This window comes from Tursiops truncatus, chromosome 9, assembly GCF_011762595.2.
Source record: "Tursiops truncatus isolate mTurTru1 chromosome 9, mTurTru1.mat.Y, whole genome shotgun sequence".
NCBI classification, from domain to species: Eukaryota; Metazoa; Chordata; class Mammalia; order Artiodactyla; family Delphinidae; genus Tursiops; species Tursiops truncatus.
Genome location: NC_047042.1, coordinates 1,904,390 through 1,925,312, shown reverse-complemented (window position 1 = coordinate 1,925,312; position 20,923 = coordinate 1,904,390). Strand labels below are relative to the sequence as shown.

General features: G+C 51.3%; 1 protein-coding gene across 4 annotated transcripts in view; it reads right to left on the bottom strand.

Moving 5' to 3' along the window:
- The window catches only part of VWC2 (von Willebrand factor C domain containing 2), a 117,425-nt gene extending 97,766 nt beyond the window's left edge, over positions 1-19,659 (bottom strand). For 2 of the 4 annotated variants that reach the window (XM_073809480.1, XM_019939616.3), the window contains exon 1: positions 16,813-18,545. In XM_073809480.1, the coding sequence (XP_073665581.1) occupies positions 16,813-17,490 (678 nt within the window). In that variant the 5' untranslated portion in view covers positions 17,491-18,545. Of the gene's footprint in view, positions 1-16,812; positions 18,546-19,432 lie in introns of those variants that run through there. The other 2 variants (XM_073809479.1, XM_019939610.3) reach the window with 2 other exon arrangements.
- Between the last annotated feature and the right edge of the window lie 1,264 nt (positions 19,660-20,923).

Below are 20,923 nucleotides of genomic sequence, written 5' to 3'. Positions count from 1 at the left end.
TATATTTCCTATCTGGAACTTCGCCCTGTGGTTGCTGGCGTGGGTGCCACGAAACCCCACTAATTCCAGGCTGAATGCAGATGCCTCCCCAGGAACAGACAAATGAGAGGCACGAAAATCCCAGCATAGCTTCCCAAGGAATTGTAATGTTTTCATAGATGGGATTAATTTGTGAGCTAAGAGGTGTCAGCCCAGACCTTTCTCAGTTAAAACCATTCCACCTAAAATAAAGTCTTCTCTCCATTTCTCTATTTTGTCCATCACCAGAGAGGTTCCGTTTATGTTTCTAACCCCCATAGTGTTGGATTCTACAATGACACAAACTAAGATTAACATGAAAACAAAGAGAAACCCTGAAATCCGGGCTTCCCTCTCCCTTCCTCTTTCCCAGTTCCTCGACCCTCCCCCCTTCCTTTGAATCTCCATAAGCCCAGGACCCCTTGAATTCCTCCGGGCGTGTTGGCCAAGAGCACTGTGTCCTGTCACTGAGAGCCCGACTCCCAGCCTGCAGTCAGCTGCCAGCTAGATTCAGTGCAACTCAAGGGCCAGGGCGTGTCATGTCTCTGTCACATCCAGGATGATTACAGCAACTGAGCTGATGCAAAACGCTGCACAGGCTCAATAAATATTGACTGAGTCAAGGAAGAAACCATTTAAAGACACAGGAGCTGAAATTAACTTGCACAGCACATGAGGAGAAACATAAAAAATGAAATCTACAGCTTTGCTTCAGGAAGGGCTGTCACCACCTGGTAAGGAGCTGCTGGAGGATTGGATGCCCACACAGGAGGCAAAGGGAAGAAAGAGGAATCTTTCCATCATGAGGGATCAAGATGTGGATTACACATTTAATCCACAAATGGAAGAGAAGATACAGATGCTAGGATGATATAGACACGAAAGCAGAGGCTTTCCAGAAGGGATCTGACAAGTGCATAAAGGGCATGGCTAGAAACAGGGTCCCTAAGTGCACAGCCTGAGATCAGGAAGCAAAACCTCGAGATTTTGGAGCAATCCAGTCCTGCACGTGGGGAGCAGGTGTCACACCACCCTCTGCCTATTACATCTTTCCTAACTATTCTACTCTGTGTGTCAGTGTTTCCTATATATCGCTCACATTTATAAGGAGTAGCTGAGGACTCATACTCTCTTACTTACGCAGTGAACAAACTTCAAATCCAAAAGTGGAAGATATACGATGTGGACACACCCACCCTGCAGGCTGGGGATCAGGGCAACGATACAAGAGCAGGCTTCTCAGCCCCACCACCAGGCCCTCCACCCTCCACTGACCAATCCCATAGGCTCAGGACCCGAACAGAATCCTGTATCCTCACAGAGAGACACAAAGACACACCCAAGTCGCTCACCTCTGTGCCCAGTCTGGCTGGGGAGCTGACACATAAAAAGAGAAACTAACAGAAAAGCAGGCGATGGCAGATGGCAGCTGAGCTGTGTGCATGTTATGGCTTTTAAAGGCAGAGCTGTTTCTTGGAGTGGGAGGGAGAGGAAAGGGATCAGACTGGAATGTGGATAAGTCAGCTGGGGAGGATAGAGCAGGTGGAGAGGGGCGCCATGGAGACAAGGAGGGGCCTCGCCGGCTCCACGGTTCCCTCCTGGGGCTGAGAACCTACCCCAAAGAGACTTAGAATTCTAAACTGGAAAGCATAACGTTTCCCACCATCAGCAGAACTAGAAGAATTGTTCTAAAGCTAAAGAACGAGATCTCAGTGTTTGTGCATTTGAGTTCTGTTTGCGCGTTATGACCCTGTTGCATAATTATTCTGATAACTTCCAATTAAGAAACAAGCTGCCGTGTACAGAGATAAATATAAATTTTAACCTTTTTTTCCAGAAGTAATTTTTCAATAGTTTTCAAAATAAAAATCTAAAGTAAGTGTATTAGAGTTTGGATACTATATCGTTTTATCATTTCATTTTTTTCTTTACCTCCAAAACAACAATCTAAGTTAAAGTTTTGCAATCAGATAATCTTCTTAAAAAAAAAAGAATTCCTCTGTTCAAGCATATCTTCTCTCCCCAAAAAGGATAGTAACTTCTTTAATAACCTCTCTCTATTTTTCTGACGTTACATTTTAATAGGATAATGTTCATTTTATTTTAACAAAAATTGAATGTGATAAAATCAAATGATATCTGAAACTAATAAAAACAAAGAAAGGAAAAAAAAGAAAAAGAAGAAACAAGAGGCAGGAGCGAAAATCGCCCTTCGCTGAAAGCAGTCCTTGGCGTGGCCCTGGATGAAAAGCATCCTCCCAAAGCCACTGTCACACTTTTGTCACCAGATGGCGAAAGTGTCCTTCCAGCTGCTTAGTGTCTTCCCAAAAGTGCCCAGGGTCAAGTGCGCTGCACTTAAGGGGAATCCCCTTCTACTTAAACCACAGGTCTCATTAGCTTCTGATAACCCGGAGCTGTGATATTTTGGAGCTGGAAGAAAACGCAGGAGCAATGCTTTTCAACTCTGCATTTTTACGGGGTGAACACACACCCAGGGGTCGGGTGAATTGTCAAGAAACCCACACAGCAAGGCAAGGCAGCGGCCGGAACGCAGGGTCTGGTCAGGCCACCGGGCTCTGCTCACGTACCATCTTCATGAGTATGTGCTGGGCCACCCTGCCTGCTCTGACCACCCTCCCGACTCCCTGCAAGATGCCTGGAAGATGCTATGCAGGTCCCAGCTTTCTTTTCAACAGTCACCTCAAACTAAGTCCTTTCCCAACCTTACTCAAGTTTCCTCGACCTGAAATATCTTCAACTAGAGCAAGGCTCTGTCTCCACCCTGGGAAGCAGCAGGGTCCGGGCCAGACACAGAGGTGCCCACCCAGCAGCCCATGCCTCCCTGGCTCCGCCCGCTGTCTGAGCTCCCCTCGTACATCAGGGCCAGCAGGGAGGGCTCCAGCCCCTCCGTCCCCACCCACCATCTTCCCTCCCATGGGAATAGCAGCCCCGGATGAACCTGGTCCACGGCCACCTTCCAGCCTCCAGCACAAGCCAATGGCCACGGAGCTACCGCAAGCTGCTGCTTCCTGCGTCTTCAGAGAAGATTCTGGTTTTGTTTTGTTCTTTTTGTCTTTCTACTGGCTGTCAGAGAACGGATTTGCACACAAAGGGACTTAATTAAGAACTGTCCCCAGGAGCTGTCAGCTTCCAGTCTCAGGAAGAATAGGACTCCACCACACACACCCACACACACCCACACACACACACACACACAGAGCAGATGAACAGAACAACAGTCTGACAACCCGACAAGGCACCGCTTTCTTCTCAGGCACCAAAGACTGACTTTTGTAGTTTAGCTTGAGGCAGGACCCCTTAATGTCTTTCAAATCCTCTTGTGAGTAGTTCCCTCAGATAAATACGGATCATGCAGGAACTCACTTACAGGGGAAAGATGCAGGCAGTGTTTACATGGTGTATTTCACTTGGTGGCAAACAGATGAAAATGAAGCAGGTGCTTCTTCTGGGCTGAAGACCTGGGGAATGTCCTGGAAGGGTGCTGACCTAACAGATCACACAGTCCGATCACATGTAGCAAAAACCTGCTGGCTTCCTGTTACAAACTGAATGCCTCCCCCTAAATTCATATGGTGAAGCCCTCACCCCCAATGCAATGGTCTCTGGAGGCGGAGCCTTTGGGAGGTCATAAGCGTTAGATGAGGCCAAGGTCACGAGGGTGAGGCCCTGGCGGGTGGGATTAGTGTCCTTGTAAGGAGAGGAGGAGGGCCCTCTCCCCACCCAGTGAGGACATGATGAGTAGGCGGCAGTGTACAAGCCAGGAGGCGGGTCCTCAGCAGAACCAGACCCTGCAGACACCTTGATCTTGGACTTCGAGCCTCCAGAACCAGGAGAAGTAAATTTCTGTTGTTTCAGGCACCCAGTCTCATGCATTTTGCTCTGGCAGCCTGAGCTAAGACAGCACGCGCACCCCCATTTCTGTGGTGGAGGCAGGTGTGTGCCCACGGTGGACCCGCCCCTGGCGCCCAGTCCTGGCCTGCTGCAAACAGAGCCGTGCAGAGAGGAGGAGAAGGGGCCAGCAAGGCTCGGAGTAACCCCAGGGCCACAGGCGGATAGGCTTGGAGTGCTACCCTGGACCCTGGGCCCAGTCAGGTGCGGCCTCTCTCCTCCCAATTGGGAGCATGGGTGATGGTGAGATTTTGATGGAGTAGCTCTAATAGATACTTTGCCTATTCACAGATTTCTAAATTAAGACCTTAATAGAATGGCTGTGATGCCAACTGGGCGTGACCACCTACAGACTGGGGCTGGGGGCAGTTTTGTTAAAGCCAAACTCCTCTTAAAACATGGGAAGCACTAAACCGTTTTTTTAGAATTAGTATAAAAGATTAAGGATCAGTTATCCTTAGCAGAAAGAAGTAATGAAAAGGAAATGGTTTTCCTCTAACATATAAATGACTAAAACTAACTGTTTTCCAAGAGTAGGCTTTTAAAAGATGGGTGTGCGGTGTGATGTGGGGATTGGTTCTCTCAGGGATCACAAATTGAGATTCTTTCAGGGATTCGTCATGTAAGAAAACGAGGCAGTGAACTAGGTGCATAATAGGGAGTGGTGGAGACTGCAGCAAACGGGGAAAACACTTAATGCATTGAAACCCATGTGCGTATCTCTTCCTAATATAGACACGCACACGCACACACGCACACAGACACACACGCACACGCAGAAAACAAAACCATGCTGCTCCCTTTCATCATTCTTCATTTGAGACGGCAGTAATATCGTTTAAACGCTAAGCAGGGAGCAGTGAAGGTGACCAGAGTGTAACTGAGCAGGACCCAATGGGTCTGTCTGTCCCCAGGACAGACCCCTCCCCATGTCCTCTGCCATGGGGCCTCTCGGAAGTACTCAGATAACAGTATCTGATGCACATTTCCTGAGTTGTTTTGCAGATGCTAAAACCCTCACCAAATGGAAGATGTTAACTACTTGATGACCATGAGCCCATAGCCCCAGGCCTCCTGGAGCCTAAGGACTGATAACATTAACCCCTGTGACCCTGCCCTGTTCCCTCGCCATCAGCTAATCTGAGAATTGTGCAGGAGCTGATCACATACCCTACTACCTGCCCCACTCCCTCACCTGGCTTTTGCCGAAACCCTTTGAGGAGCTGGGGGCTTTTTACGGCATGAGCCACCAGTCTCCTTTGCATGGCCCTGCAATAAACCTTTCTCTGCTCCAAACTCTGACGTTCCAGTGCGTGGCCTCACTGTGCGTCAGGCACACAAAATTGTGCTAACCAGAGGACAGCTGACCCAGCTCCAGGAACAAGGCTCACCATCGCCAACTAGGACGTGGCCACCCGGACACATCTGAGGTCGGAGCCTGGCTCCCATCAGCCTGCCTCAGCTGCCAATCACCCAGCAAGTGCTGGACCAGGGCGGGAGAACGGGGCACAGGCATCCTCAGCTCACACCTTTGGCCCCTGCACTTCCCCTTGAAGCTGAGCCTCTTCCAAAGCATCCTGATATTACAACAGGCCAGCCCAGCAGTTTCTCCAGTTAATGAGGTCCCTTTCCACGGGGGTTTAAGAGACTGTGGGGCTCACTCACAAGAAAGGGATCCGTCTCTGAGCTCAGAGGCACCCCTGAGAGCCGAGCACTCAGTTGTGTCAGCTGCTGCATCCTGTCACCCTAGAGCAAGATGAGCTTATTTCTCTGACTCCCTGGAGGGCACAGGAGGCCAGAGGGGGCTCTGCTGCAGGAGGTGACCTGAGCTGAGGGGTTGACATCCCAGCACAGTTTATCCCTCAGGCCACCAGCGTCCCTTGTTCCTCACAGGCCCAGGGAAAGGCAGCAGCCTTGTCAGAATTCTTTCTTTTCCTACCCCACACTCCCTGACATTTCTGCCAAGTGTGACATGGCTGAACTACCAGCCGATTGAGGCAAAGGTGCTCAGGGGGGCCCTGTTCCACGTGGGAAGGGACTGCCAGCCTCCTGGCCAGCTGGGGACTCCCTGTACTGCGGCCCCAGGGGAGAAAGGTGCCACGGTGACAGCCGTCCACTGGCCAAGCGCCCTGTGCCCCCAGAACATAACTGTCAACAATGAGAGAGCGTGACCGGGGACAGAGCTACGGCTCCTGACACCTTAACAGGAATGAATAAATACGAGTCCTGGCTTGCTTGAAACTAATTGCGTATTTTGTTTCAAGCCTTCTGAAACGAAAATATTGAGATACTTTTCCAAAAAATGCATGAAATTTAAAAGTAAAATGTAAGTAAGAAACTGTTTTCAAAGTTGGACCAGGGAGATAGATATAAACGAGTGTAGCATGTCAACCTCTGACAAAAGCAAAGACATGATACAGAAGGGCCGACCTGTCTGGTACGGTGTATGTTAGTATTTATGTCTGAGGCGCTTCGGGAGCAGGGGGCATATCACTTCGAAGTGGTCTGAATTTTCTTCCAGGAAGGGCAGAACAGTTGGCCATGGCCTACTGGAGCTTGGTGCCACCTGTGACCTGTAGCCCTGGACGACAGAAGGAGCCTTTGAAAATGTTCACCTATTTCAGAATTTGGCCTCAAGCTGCACCAGCTCCCCAGCGATCATCTTTTTCCAAGAACATTTAAAAGTTGTATTTAATGGCATCTCCTGTTTAAGGATAAATTTCACAGCTCAAAATTCAGTACAGGACACACCAACCCCTGCAAGGCACGGGAACATCAGCCCCACCACCAGCTCAGCTGTCACCACCCCGGAGGCCCCTGCTTTTGTAATAGGCAGTCGGGGTTCTCAGCCCCAGCACCCTTGATATTGGTTGTTGGGCTGTTCTGGACCCTGTAGGATTCCAGCAGCCTGTCTGGCCTCCGCCCACCAGATGTCAGTAACGTCTGCCCACCCCAGTTATGACAACCACAAACGCCTCCACATGTGGCCAAAGCTCCCTCGTAGGGGCAACGTGGACCCCAGTTGAGAACTAGTGATCTGCAATTTAGTGAAGGAGGGGTTTTGATCCCTTCTTTCTTAACTCTGTGCCTCTGCTTCTGGGATCCTGTTTTGCTTCCTGGATTTCAGCCTTTAGATTGCATCTGGAACTTCTTTTAGTAAAGGTTTCTTGGTAGTACGCACTCTATTTTTGTTGAAAAATATTTTTGTTCAGGCTCATTCCTGAAAGATAGTCTTGCCAGGTACATCCATTGAATTCATGCTTATTTTCTCTTTGTTCTTTAAAGATGTTCTTCTACAGCTTTGGGTTTTCTATTCCTTTTTTCTAGGCTGTGCCAGGTGGTTTGCAGCATCTTAGTTCCCTGACCAGGGATTGAACCCATGGCCCCTGCAGTGGGAGCATGGACTCTTAACCACTGGACCGCCAGGGAAATCCTGGCGGAAATTTTCTATTCTTGACGAGATGTCAGGGGTCAGCCTAGTTACTGTTATTTTGCAGATAAAGTCTTGACTCTGTGGTCCCTCTTAAAATGTTTCCTTTCTCTCTGGTGTTCTGCACTCTCACTAGGTGTGGTTTTATACATATACATACATATATATATACACACATATATGTATATATATAAATATTTTATATATACTTAATATATGTGTGTGTGAGATATATACACACACATACATATATCTTTTTTTAGATTCACTGGGATTCCTGCATCAGGAAATAGGGGTCTTTCAACTAGAAAGTCTCCGGTACTATCACTTCATCTTCTCCACATTCTCTGCTACTTCTTTCAAAATTCTAACTGGATGTATGTTAGACCTTCTTTCTCTATCCTCCATATACCAAAACATTTCCTTCCTATGTTCCATCCGTGCACCTGTGTTTCATTCTGGGCAACTTCTTCAAATCTACCCCCAGATTCACTAACTTATCTCACAACCTGCACCTATCATCCTGTCAGATCCTCCCCTTGAAGATTAGTTCCAATTACTGTAGCATTCCTTTATACAGGCTCTATGCGATTCCTTTCCAAAGCTGGCAAGCACTTGGTATGTACTGATGTGGTTTACCCATCCACTTGATTCCCGCATTTATTTCTCTGTGCATAAAAAAATATTCTCGTTTGTATCCCAACACCTGGGTCTGATCTGGCTGCGTCTGTCTCGGCTGACTCTGGTTTCTGACGCTCTTTCCTCTTGTGTGGAATTGTTATTTTGACATCACATTCCTTGGAACCTTATTTGGGGGGATTCTCTGCGGCCGGAGAGTGTTTGCCTTTGTCAGGTACCTGTGGGCCCTGCCAGCCTGGGACCACTTTAAATAAAAATATTCCACATGGATTATCCAGAGCCCTCAGGGAAGCATGACTAGGGGCTCCACATCCACAGCAGGGCATGTGCAACTGCTGAGAGGGAAGCCTCCAGCTCTGCCCAGTGCTGAGGCCATCCAGGGGGTGTGTCTACACTGACCTCTTGCAGGACAGGCTCTTCCGGGCAGTCTGCTTTTATGAGAGGTACCCTGATCTGACTCTCCCTACCTGGGGCCCTGGACTTGTGACGTGGCCCAGCCTGGCCTCGAGTACCAAGGGTCCAGGTCCCGGGCATCAGTGGACACCCTAGGACAGCCTCCCATGAACGACTGACTTTCCTGTCTGGTTTCATACATCCACCTCTATGGACTAATTTCTCTTATTTTTTTGCCATTCCTGCTGTGCTTTTGAGAAGATGTGTTTTATTGTATGAGATCCAGGATTTCATGAGTTTTCTAAACAGTGGGTTTTCAGCCTATGAGTCTTCCATATTCCCAGGTAAAATCATTTCTGCCATGAGGGGAAATGCACAGGCCACACGGCATCTTAGTTTTCCATTGCTATGCATTTCCACAGGCCTAGGGCTTCCCAGAGAGCTCGCAGGGCCACGGGCAGATGCCTGACATCATCCTTTTCTGCATCCATTCGAAAGGCACCCTCTGTCCTGGACGCACCCCAGTGCCCGACAGAAATAGAAGGAGAAGTGAGATCCAGCTGGCAGGATCTCAGCCTTGGAACAGATAAGCAGCAAGAAGGATTTCCGGCTACATAATCAGAACCGTGCCATGAAGGACGGCTACAGGGGGTGCAGACTCGAGCGGAAGACCGTATCCTTTACTCAATCTCACAACTACGCTATCGGAAACAGGCTCTGGTCTTTTCCCTAGAAAGCTGCCCCAGGATCCTTCTTCCTCTGTCATTTCAACACAAAGCATTAACAGCACTGAGATCTAGGTGAGGGGCCTCCACCTGCCTACCCTGCAGACCACGACCCCACCTGACCAACCTCTGGGCACATCACTCTCTATAGGGTCACTGCCCCTTGATCGGAGGGACCTGACGGTTTGTCACTGTATATCCAGGATGTAGCCCAATGCCTGCAAATATTTATTCAAAAAAGTATTTTTTAATAAATAAATGTAAGCATGAGCTTTCTGTTGGGACTTATCAGATCTGAGAAGGAAACACTTCTGGGCACACACAGCGCCCTAGAGTCACTCTCTGATGGTGAGGAAATTCACAGGCCATCTTGCTGGTGACCAAGCGCCATGCTGGGGCAGGACCGCCCCTGAGATGCACAACTCCCCAGGCCGCAAGTGCAGCAGGCTTTTGTTCTGCTGTTCGTGCAGAGCTCTGCAGGTTCTCATATCTCTCATTTCCTTCTTATAATGTGAGAGACAGCATCCTCTCCACGTTTTCCCGCCAGCTAATAAGGAGGTTCTGAGTATTGCCCACGGGCACAGGGATGAACCAGAACACAAGCTCACGTCTTCAGAGGGTAAGGACTCTGTGCAGTCCCAGCCACACACAAAATGCCCCTCCATCCCCACGGGATCAGGAAGGTAAAGAGGCAGAGTTGGAAGGAAGTGTCCAACAGACCAGGACTCAAATCCTGGCTCCCCCATCACGAGCTTGATGACTTCGGTCAAGTTACTTAACTGTTTTGAACCTTAGTTTTCTCTCCTTTAAAAAAAAAAATACCACCAGCTCATCAGTCTATTGTGTAAACCCTGCCCCCACCCAACATATAAAACATATAAGCAATGGATGAATGTTGGTTTCCTTCTTCCCAACATAAAAGACTAAACATTTAGGTTAGCAGATATTTGTCCTGTCTAAAACTTCCATAAGACATTTGGTCCACACCCAAAGGTCCTTGAAATTCGGTCCTATCCAAAGAGTCCATGCCAAATGGCTTTGGACAAGACCAAATATCAAGGACCTTTCTTCTTTTTTTATTACGTATAGTTGACTTACAATGCTGTGTTAGTTTCTGGTGTACGGCAAAGTGTTTCAGTATTATATTATATTAGTATATATAATTTTTCAGATTCTTTTCCATTACAGTTTTTACAAGATATGAATAGAGTTCCCTGTGCTACACAGTAGGTGGTTGTTGATTATCCATTTTATATATAGTGGTGTGTGTGTGTTAATCTCAAACTCCTAATTTATCTCTCCCCCTCCTTCCCCTTTGGTAAAGCATAAATTTGTTTTCTATGTCTGTGAGTCTATTTCTCGTTTGTAAAAAGTTCATCTGTATCTTTTTTTGGATTCCACATATAAGCAATATAATATGACGTTTGTCTTTCTCCTCCTGTTTTACCTCACTTAGTATGATCATCTCTAGATCCATCCATGTTGCTACAAAGACCTTCTGCTATGGACCAAATATCTTATGTAAGTTTTGGACCGGACAAAATGGTCTTGCAAATAGCAAGGACCTTTTGGCAGAGGTGGAATATCTTACGGACCAGAGGTTTTATGGAAGTTTTGGATAGGACCAAATGTCCTGTGGGAACTTTTATAGCATTTGTCTCATACACACAAATAAAGTACTGCACGGAGCATGTAAAAGTGCAGTCATTCGCGTTAGGTTTCCCCTACCTGAGTTAGGGACACATCTGAAAGGTCTAGGGAAACCATAGGTACTCTCCTTTCTTTAAAAAAAAAAAAAAGTTAGGGCTTCCCTGGTGGCGCAGTGGTTGAGAGTCCACCTGCCGATGCAGGGGACACGGGTTTGTGCCCCGGTCCGGGAGGATCCCACATGCTGCGGAGCGGCTAGGCCCATAAGCCATGGCCACTGAGCCAGCGCGTCCGGAGCCTGTGCTCCGCAACGAGAGAGGCCACGACAGTGAGAGGCCCACATAACACCAAAAAAAAAAAAAAAAAAAAAAAAGTTAACATTTAAATGGCATTGAACAGAAGGGCAGAAACTAAGAAGTCCAGAATTTGCCAAATCTTCCTAGAAGCCAAAACAAATTCAGTCCTAGCAATAGCGCGCACATGAAACTGACTTACAGGAAAGAACGTCGACTTTACACAACTTAGTTCATGTTCCTCGGCAAAGGAAAATAATAATGGTGTTGTTTTGGTCTAAGTAACATCAGTCAAAAGAATATAAATACGATTAGACTGAAAAATATGGAGAATTGTGTCTTTCTCTTTATGGGCACTTGCTCATAATTGCAGTAGAGATCTATTGAGGTGGAGCTTTTGATTCCAAATTTCATGTAAGTTCTTTTTCATTAATAAACTCCGAGAAAGGAGATTTTGCAACAAGTCGGCTGCTGAGGCCCCAGGAGAGGCTTGTGACTCAGTGGTCCCGGGTCATCTCACCTGTGACTACCTCGTTCACTGATCTTCTGTCCAACGGTCCCCATGCTTTGCAAGACAGCCCAGCAAGCAACACGTATCAATAATTCATTTTCTCTTTTTCTTCTAAGACTTAATACAATTGCCAGTCAGACCTCCTGATCGGCTACGGTAACCAGCGTGGACACACAGAACTGATATCATCCCAACCGAAAGCAAAGTGAAATTTCAGTTCTCCTGTATCTCGGGGAGTCGCATGCATTCTGTTAGGTTCTACAAAACACGGAAACAAGCTTGCAGACCCTGTTTCTGTCTTCACGGTTCCCCTGAAATCAGGATTCCCAGGAGGGGAACAAGTTCTTTTGTTGCTCAAAATGGAATCGTGTTTTAACTAATGAATTTCAAATTTGACTTGCTGCTGGCATGTATGGTAGCTCTCAGGGGCAAATTTAAAAGTGAGGCCCTCATACGTATGATACAAGGACCCACTGACATAAGTAAGTAGCACAGTCATTCCTGAAGTGGAGCTCAGAATGGAATAGACACTAAATCACCAAAATCTGGGTGGGTGGCTTAATTATGTTCATAAGGCATCCCGTGTATTACCCATCACTCTGTGCCTTCTCTACTAATTCTTTCTTCCAGTCATACTTGCTGATGCATCCTTGCCCCACTGCATTCCCTACACCTCCTTGGACCCAGGCCTACGAGGTCAACTCTGGTCACTGACCCTATGTTACAGGCTGCATTGTGTCCCCTCTCAAACTCAGATGTTGCAGTCCTAAACCCAATACCTCAGAACGTGACTGTATTTAGAGACAAGGTCTTTACAGAGGTAATTAAGGTAAAATAGGTCATATGTGTTGGCCCTAATCCAATATGAGTGGTGTCCTTATAGGAAGAGGAGATCAGGACACAGACATGCACAGAGGTCCGACCATGTGAGGACACAGGGAGAAGGCGGTCCTCTACATGCCAAGGAGAGAGGCCTCAGGAGGAATCAGCCCTGCCCACCCCTTGATCTCAGACTTCCAGCCTCCAGGGCTGTGAAGCTGTAAGCTTCTATTGTTTAAGCCACCGGGTCTGTGGTACTTTGTTATACAGATGGCACGCCCCAGGAAGCGAGAGAGCACGTGAAATAGCATCGTGTATAAAAATTATAAACGCATAGACCAGCTTCCTTACTCGAAGTTGGAGGCCTGCGGGTGTAAGAACAGGACGCTTGGTATAATTTCAGAGGCAGTGGAGGACATTCTACTGCTAACTATGTTTTTATTTGAATATACAAACTAAACTGCAAACATCCCTGGAGGGATGAGGGTATTACTCTAATTGTTATTAGCAGGTTAACGGTATTTCACTGAAGGTCTTCTGCTGACATCTGCCTGAGATCAACCAGGCTGTAAGGAATGGGAATTTGAATGGGGTAAAGAGCCTCGGTGAGAAGGGGAAAGACAGGACTGAAGTACAGAGAAAACTGGGCAGAGAGTGAAACCCTGCAGGACCCTTGGGGCCCTCCCAAGTACAAAAGCCTTTCTGTGCTTTCTATTTCTTGTTTGTAGGAAAAAGGTTTCTGCCTCCAAGACCTTCCCTGAGTTCCAAAGGGCAGATTCAAATAGTCACTAATTAGGGGAGCGAGGAAACGCTGAAGGAAACAGGGGCAGGATGTGGGAGGGTCCCAGTTCCTCCTGAGGGGTGGGCACAGATATCTGATCCATATCCCTGAGCTCTTCTGCAGGAACTAAGGCCCCCATCCCGGTGGAGGATGGTGACTTCAGGCTGAGCACAGATCCCTGGAGCACCGCCCTGTGACCTCACCACCAACCAATCAGAGTAGGGTTACACACCCTGAATCCCACCCCCCAGGTTTTGCCTATAAAACCTTCTTCCCTGAAACCCACTGGGTCTTTGGAGCATGAGTCAGCCATTCTCCTGGCGTGGCCCCGTGATAAATAAACCTTTCTCGGCTCCGAACTCTGACGTTTCGGTTTGTTTGGCCTCACTGTGCACCGGGCACAGGGACTGCAGACACATACCCAGGACAGAGGAGCACGAGAGGGCAGGCAAGAGACACGCTCTGTCCGGAACATGTGCGCAATAGCATCACAGGCACAAGGATCCGGGGTTCCACCTTCTCAGGCACCCACCACGAGCTCCCAGCCTCCCTCAGTAACCGACTCTCTCTCGGAAAGCAGAAAACAGAAAGCGCCTGCGTGCCTCCCAAGGAAAGAGGCCCAGAACCGGCCTGCCTTTCACCCCACCGCCCCCCCCCCGACCTGGCCGTGATTGGGAGCGCCCCAGACATGACCCTCTGGCACCTCAACCGCCACTGAATTACATTGTTTTCAGAGGAGCGCAAAGCGCTTCAGATGTAAAATGCGTTCCTTTCCTGTCGTCCATGTACTGTGTGCTGTGCAAACTGCAGGCCTTGATGGGTCTCCTGGAAGCCTGGAGGACCCAGAACAGCTACAAGAGCAGTTGTGCCCCACAAACCCTGGACTCACATCACAGCTGACCCTATACCCCTCTATGCTTATCCTCCCAACACTCCCAGAAAGCACCGCACCCTCTTTTGTTCATGGAATGAAACTTGCACGAAGCCACACTAAGTTAGGGAAATGCCTTACGAGTGTTCCTGATACTAACAGAATGAACAAGCATGATATATACAACGCAATCGTTATGCAGTTGTACTTATCATAGGAGCAGGAATATAATGAAAATTTTATAGCAGCTGTGCACAGTGTCATCCTAGCATCTGGTAATGATTGGATGAAAGTTAAGAACAAAGGATCACTTGAAGATGAAAGATGTGCTTAATACTCTAAAAATAGCTTTATTGGTATTTTAATTCTCACTGAGATTATAATCTTTCCAATCTACCTTTAGATGCTATCATCTCCCATCTCAGAGTGGGAAACACATTCTACTTATGCACCAATTTTTGAAAACAGGAATACAATACAAGGCATGTACGTATATACACTACCAAATGTAAAACTGATAGCTAGTGGGAAGCAGCCGCATAGCGCAGGGAGATCAGCTCTGTGCTTTGTGACCACCTAGAGGGGTGGGATGGGGGGGTGGGAGGGAGGGAGACGCAAGAGGGAAGAGATATGGGGATATATGTGTACGTATAGCTGATTCACTTTGTTATAAAGCAGAAACTAACACACCACGGTAAAGCAATTATACTCCAATAAAGATGTTAAAAAAACAAAACAAACAAACAAACAAAAAAACGATCTCCCACCCCCATACACATGGGCAGCTTCATGGCATCCAGCACTTAGCAATGAATAACAGAACAGAAGCTCGAATTCTTCCTTCTACCTGTGGTGGCTGCTCTGGGATGCGTTTGGGCTTTTGAGATCAAAATGCTAGTAGTTCCTCATCCTACCTCATGGACACCTACAAGAAATGACTATGGAACCACACACAGTGCAAACCATAAATGGTATTAATTAGAAACGAATCCCTCGTCTTCGATCTTGTAACACTTAGGTTTTCCTATGAATCTAAAACTCCAGAGAATCATTTGGCTACAGCCCCGTCCCAGGCCAACACGGAAGGCCCCTCCTCTGGGCTCCACCAGCTCCCATGGCCAGCATTACTTATGCACTTCCGGGCTGCAGCCCAGAACATCTGGGGAGGCATCTGCCCAGCTCCCCAGTCCTCCAGGAGCATTCTGAGGGCAGGGTTCCAGACTTACTTCTGTAGTATGGCCAGGGCCTGGTTCCTAGCAGGTTCTCATCAAGGTTGTCTGTCTCTCCAAAGGGCTGAAGCCAAGAACTGTCTTAAACAGGTCTGCCTGGAGATAAACCCTGGGTGTCAGGTTGTTAGAACTCAAAGGAGCCTTAAGGAATTTCGGGCCCTTACCTTACAGATGAGGAAAAAGAAAGCCAGAGGGGAGATGTGCTTTGTTCCCATCATGCAGCCCATTAGTGGCAAAACCAGAAAGGAAACTCATCTTTTCTGACCAAATCCCAGCATCTCCACACTTTGTACATTACCTATAGATCTGTCCTTCTCGGCTTTATATTAATATTTCTACAACACTCAGGAATTCATTCCTAAAACTCACTACACGCTGTCACATCCTGGGCACATTCTCAACTTGCAGATCTCAGAGGCTACGGTCTGGGCACCCTGAAGGATTCCTTCGCACCTGCCTCCTTGTTCAGCTTTGGGGGCTGGAGGTGCCAGGATGCCCTCTGCTGCCCGGGAAACCTCTGGCATCCCAAGTCAACTGGCCAAGTCCAGTTGGACTGAGCCGACCATGGGGGACTGGAATGACTGAGCAGCCGTGCAGTTGTCTCCCAGGCTCGGTACTGAAGAAGCAGGGTTTTCGGGGGGAGTTCACCCCCCCGGCCAGCACAAGCACTGGATGGCATCTCCATCCACACCAGTGCCCCTGTGGGGCTGGGCTTTTGGTTCAAATAAGAGTGTAGGGGGTAAAAGCGTGCTTGACACATGAATCTGCTCCTTAACAGCTGTGTTGCCTTCGACACCTTTTAAAAATATTCTGTGTCTCAGTTTCCTCTTCTTTATCAGCTGGAGATAGTAGATAATAATCTACTTTATTGCGTGGTTTGAGGTTTAACTAAGTTAATACAGGTGAGAAATGCAGCCTGGAGTCTAACATACACTAGGCATTCAGGAAATAGCACTACTAATATTATTACCAGTACTCACCTAAAATAAAACCATTTTTAACCGTAACCTGGACTTGTTGTTTTTGCTGTCGACTTTGTTTTAGCATCTATTGAGCAAGCATTTTTTTCTTTTAATTTCTAGAACATCTGCCTGATACCCAGCACATAATCTAGGGAAACGGCTTATTTATATGTACAGTCTCCCTTAATGAGCTATTAGCTCAAGAACACATCCCAAACAGCAGGGTAAATTACCCTGTGTTTGAAAACAGGGCGAGCATTTCGGCAGCAACACTTTTAACTCAGGAGCAGCCAATTAAGGTTAAAAGTACAGCCAGTGATTTTGCTCAGGCTGTTCGCCTTAGGGCCACGGGCTTCACTCTAAGGAAACCCTTTTATCGTGAAGACCGAGCGAATGCACATGGACTGGGCACACGGCTTTCAAAAATTACTTCAGCACTGAAAAAGAGGGGTCGTGCTGAGGGGACGTGGGCACAGCGCCGCCCACCTCTGAAAACCACAGAGCGCCTCTTCTCCAAAGTGGGGACTCAGAGCCGGTTCACCCTCTCCTGGGACGGGCAAAGTCGCCCGGGCGCTCGCCTCTTACCACGAATTCCTCCAGGGTCTGGTAGGTCTTGCCCCGGAACTCGCAGTAATTCTTCCTCTCCTTGCACTGCGGACAGCACTGGCTCGTGTCGACGTGGATGCAGCGTGGGTGCAGCCGCGGGCACTCGGGCTGCGCGCACAGCGGCCCCTCCTCGGTGCACAGGCATGGGCAGGCCGAGGGGCCCGGCGCGAACTTCTCCCCGATCGCGTACACGAAGCCGCTCTCGTCCACGCAGCCCTTCCCCCGGTAGTCCGGGTACGCGTACTCCTCCGGCAGCTCGGGCGTGGGCTCTGGGTCTGGGCCCGCCGCGTCCTGGGCGGCGGCGGCCGGGGGCTCTTCGTGCGGGGTGTCCCCGCGGGGCCGCCCCTGCAGGTCCCCGGCCCCGGCGCCCCCGCCCTGGGCGGCCCAGGCCTGTTTCTGCCTGCTCCACGCCTCCCGGCCGGCCAGCCCGCGGCCGCCCTTGCCCTTCCAGTCCCGGCCGCCGCCGCCCTCGTCCCTCGCCGGGCGCCCGAGCTCGCTCACCCGGCCCGGGCCGTCCCGAGACGCGTGCTCGCGCTTCTCCTGGCCCGGCCGCTCGGGCGCCTGGGCCAGCTTCTCCAGCGGGATGCTCGGGCTGCACAGAGCCACCATCAGGCAGCAGGTGAGCAGGAGGGAACTGGACAGCGCGCCAACTGCCATCGCAGTGGAGCTGGGCAACCCCTACCGCGTCCCGGCGGCCGGGCGGGCGGGGAGCGAGGTCGAGGGGCGAGTCGCATTCACAGCCCGGGGGCGCGCCGCCGCCAGTCTGGAGCCGCCGTCCCTGCGGAGAGAAAGCAGCACAGCTGAGCCCCGAGGCCCGCGCGCGCCCGGCCCGGCGGCTCCCGAAATGGACGCGCCGGACCCCGAGGGCAGAGGCGGCATGCCCGGCGCCGGGGCACGGCCCGGGGTCCTACACATCCCAGACTGTGGACACGGACACGGAAGCGAGTCCCAGGAAAACACCGGCCCGCAGTGTTCCCCGTGTCTTCTTGATTAGCGGGTGGCGGAGCAGCGGGGATGCAGCTAGCGGGGCCCGCGCCCCCTGCAAGGCTCGGATGGAGCCACAGAACTCCGGAGCCCGGAGCCCCCTCCGGGTCCCGGCCACACTTCCCTAAAGGCGACTCAGTGGAGAATTCCGCAGTGGAGCGGGCGCTGACGGCAGTGCAGGAAAATAAGAGGGAAACCCTTCCTCGCTTGCCCGAAGGTGTTTGGGGAAGAAGGGCGCGAGGGGGGTAAGAAAGCTCCCAGGACCCGTTGACTCATCCTAACAACTTTGCAAACGCCACCAGTGCGGGGCGCAGACGCCCCTTCCCCGCCCTCCGCCCTCCGCCCGGTTGCTCAGAAGGTCCGTGACTGTCCCCCAGCCCAACCCCCGTTCCCGGTTGCGGGTCGGGGCTTTGGGAGGCTGGGGCTCCTCCACCAGCACCCCGGCAGCCGCTCAGCGACTCGGGGCGCAGACCAGAGACCCCTGCGTGGGCCGCAACGCGCAGTCGCCTAATTTCTTTGACCCGGGAGGGGTCGTGGCGGTGGAGCAGGGGGGCCCGGCAGCACTAGGGTGTGCGGTGGAGGAGGCCGGGGATGGCGGGCGCCGGGCGGGGCGAGCCCCCTTCACTCTGCCTGTCTCCGAAAGCCTCTCTGGTTCCCAAACTTTATGCCGCCCCAAGGGGCCCATGGAACCCTAGACGCCGCAGGATGCTGGCCACCCAGCCTCTCTCCACCAAGCCCTCCAACTCCCCTCGCCCCCCCGTTCAGCGCGCCTCCGGGTGGCTTCCTCCCCCTCATCCCCACCCCTCTCAAGCAGGCTCGGGTCGTCCGTGCCCTCTGCCCACCCCCATCCCCGGTCCGGCGGACTTCAGCCCGGGCGATCACCCATATGTACAAACTTGGCCTTGGGTTAGGGGGCTGCTCCCGAGCAGCAGGGAGGCGGAAGGGCGCCCCGGGCGCGGACACCCAACATGGACCCTCACCCCCCGGGGGCGGGCGCCCAGCCTACGTACATGAGCACAGGGCGCCGGCCGGACGCGGGGCTCGCGGCGGGCGCTGGGGCAGCAGCGGCGGGCGCGGCCCTGGGGCGCCGGCGCCCATCCTCCGGCCGGCGGGGGCCCGGCGCGGGGCGCACCGCGGAGAGCGCAGCCCCACCTGCGCGCTTCGCCCGGCGCGTGCACCCGGCTAGGGCGTCTCCGCTGGCAGGCTCATCGCACCGCCGGCGGCCGGGAGCCGTGGCCCCAACTCGCGTCAGTGCCCGGGCCGCCCTCCGCCGCTCATCCTCAGGTCTGGTCCCCGCGTCTCCGCGACGAATCGTGCCCCGGGGCCAACCCGGCTCGGCCTCGCTCCTCTCCTCCGGCAGGCGCGGGGAGCTCCCCGTACCAGGCGCCGGAGGCTGGGGTATCCGCGGCGCGTCGGAGGCTGAAGGGACGCCCGGAGCGCGGCGGGCGAGTGGCGCCGAGGCCAGAGTGGGAGCCCGCGCGCCCGCCTCCCGCCCCGCGCGCTCCCCGCCCCTCCTCTGCGGCCCGGGTTCGGGAGGCGTCGCCGCGGCGGCCGGCGCTGCCCAGGGGTTGGCGGGTCTCCCGCCCACCCGCCCCCTTCCAGGCCCGAGACCCACCTGTCAGCTTGCAGCGCAGCCGCCTCCCCACCTCCGCCGCCGGCTGCCATCCTCCGGCCTTGTCACTCACTCTCCGCTGGACCTTTCATCTGGGCTTTTTCCTTTCCTTTATTCCTCCCTTTAATTTCTTCCTTCCTAATTGGCCCCCTCTGGCTTTCCTCCCCGTGGACGGCTTGGTCTTGCGACTGTTGAAAAACCAGAACCAAAGTGTGTTCAATTTGGAATTCGAAGGCCGTGTTAGCCTAGCAGCCTGTGGGAGGGTTTTTTTTTTTTTTTCCTCTTTACATTCCGAAACCCGGAGGTATAGGCGCAAGAGTCAGAAACTCATAAAAACCCGTTCAGCGTGCTTTCCGGCTCTCTGCCCATCTCTCCCCGGTCGATGCCTATGTCCCCTCTTTCCTGCCCACACTCTCCTGTCACCGAAGAGAAACATTTCGGGTTAACTTCGCTGGGATGCTAAGCTGTCAAGCAGAGGCCTGTGTGGTTCAGACTTGGTCTTACGCTTTGATCTTGCGCGATGGACCTGCTACTTTCCTTGGATAAAGGAGAAAAGGAAACTTCACATTAACCCCTAAAATGGGATGTTTATTATAGAGATGTGCATTCCCAAGGCAATGGTTCCTACCCTGTCATCTTAGAATCACTGAAAATGCTCAGATGTATAAACACACAACTTTTCCCCGACAAGGTCAGGCCCTGGGCTGGGGGTGGGGAGCTTTGAGACTAATTCCTCTTCTCTCCCACCTCTTGATAGTGGACAGACCAGATTTAAATGAACTGCAGAAAGGCCCTGTCCCAGCCACAGGAAGACTGGGTGAGAAGAAGCTTCTCCTTACCTACCAAAACAAAAACAAAAAAATGAAAAAAAGGTTTGGGTGGAGGGTTTCAATGTCCAGAAAGATTTAAGCACTTCTGCCTTTGCAGTCCCTACCCCCCTTTTCTTGCTGTCACCTCGAGGCAAGAGACGGTTGCACTGGCCTGTGGGACAGAGCAACCTGGCCCCCCAGTCATTACATATCATGTTTGTTTTTGTTTTGACAAGAAGGACTCTCAGAAGGTTACACTGACATAGCCCCAAGTAGATGCGACGCATCAGAATAACACGCTAATCGTACGTGCAGAAGATTCTACTTCTGGAGGACAAGTTGGTTGGGGTCCGATGGAGGGAATCATGAAGTCTCTTCCGGTCCCACCTCAATCACGGGGCCCTTGAATCAGAAAACCTCTGTGCCAGCGCGCGTGGGCGCGGTGGAGAGCCCTGAGGATGAGACCATAGGGCCCCCCGGGAAGGGGCCTGACGGAATGAGGGGCTAAGCATGTTGCCCAGTGTCCCAACCTCTTCATTTGGGCAGCGACTCTAAGAGGCAGTGTGGTAGGTCAGACGAGATAAGGGGAGAAGTAATTTTAGAAGGATTTCTGTCCTTAGTGGCAAACAGCGCTCAAGCCGCCTTGATTAGTTGAGAGACTCAAGGAAGCATCAGGGACTTTGCA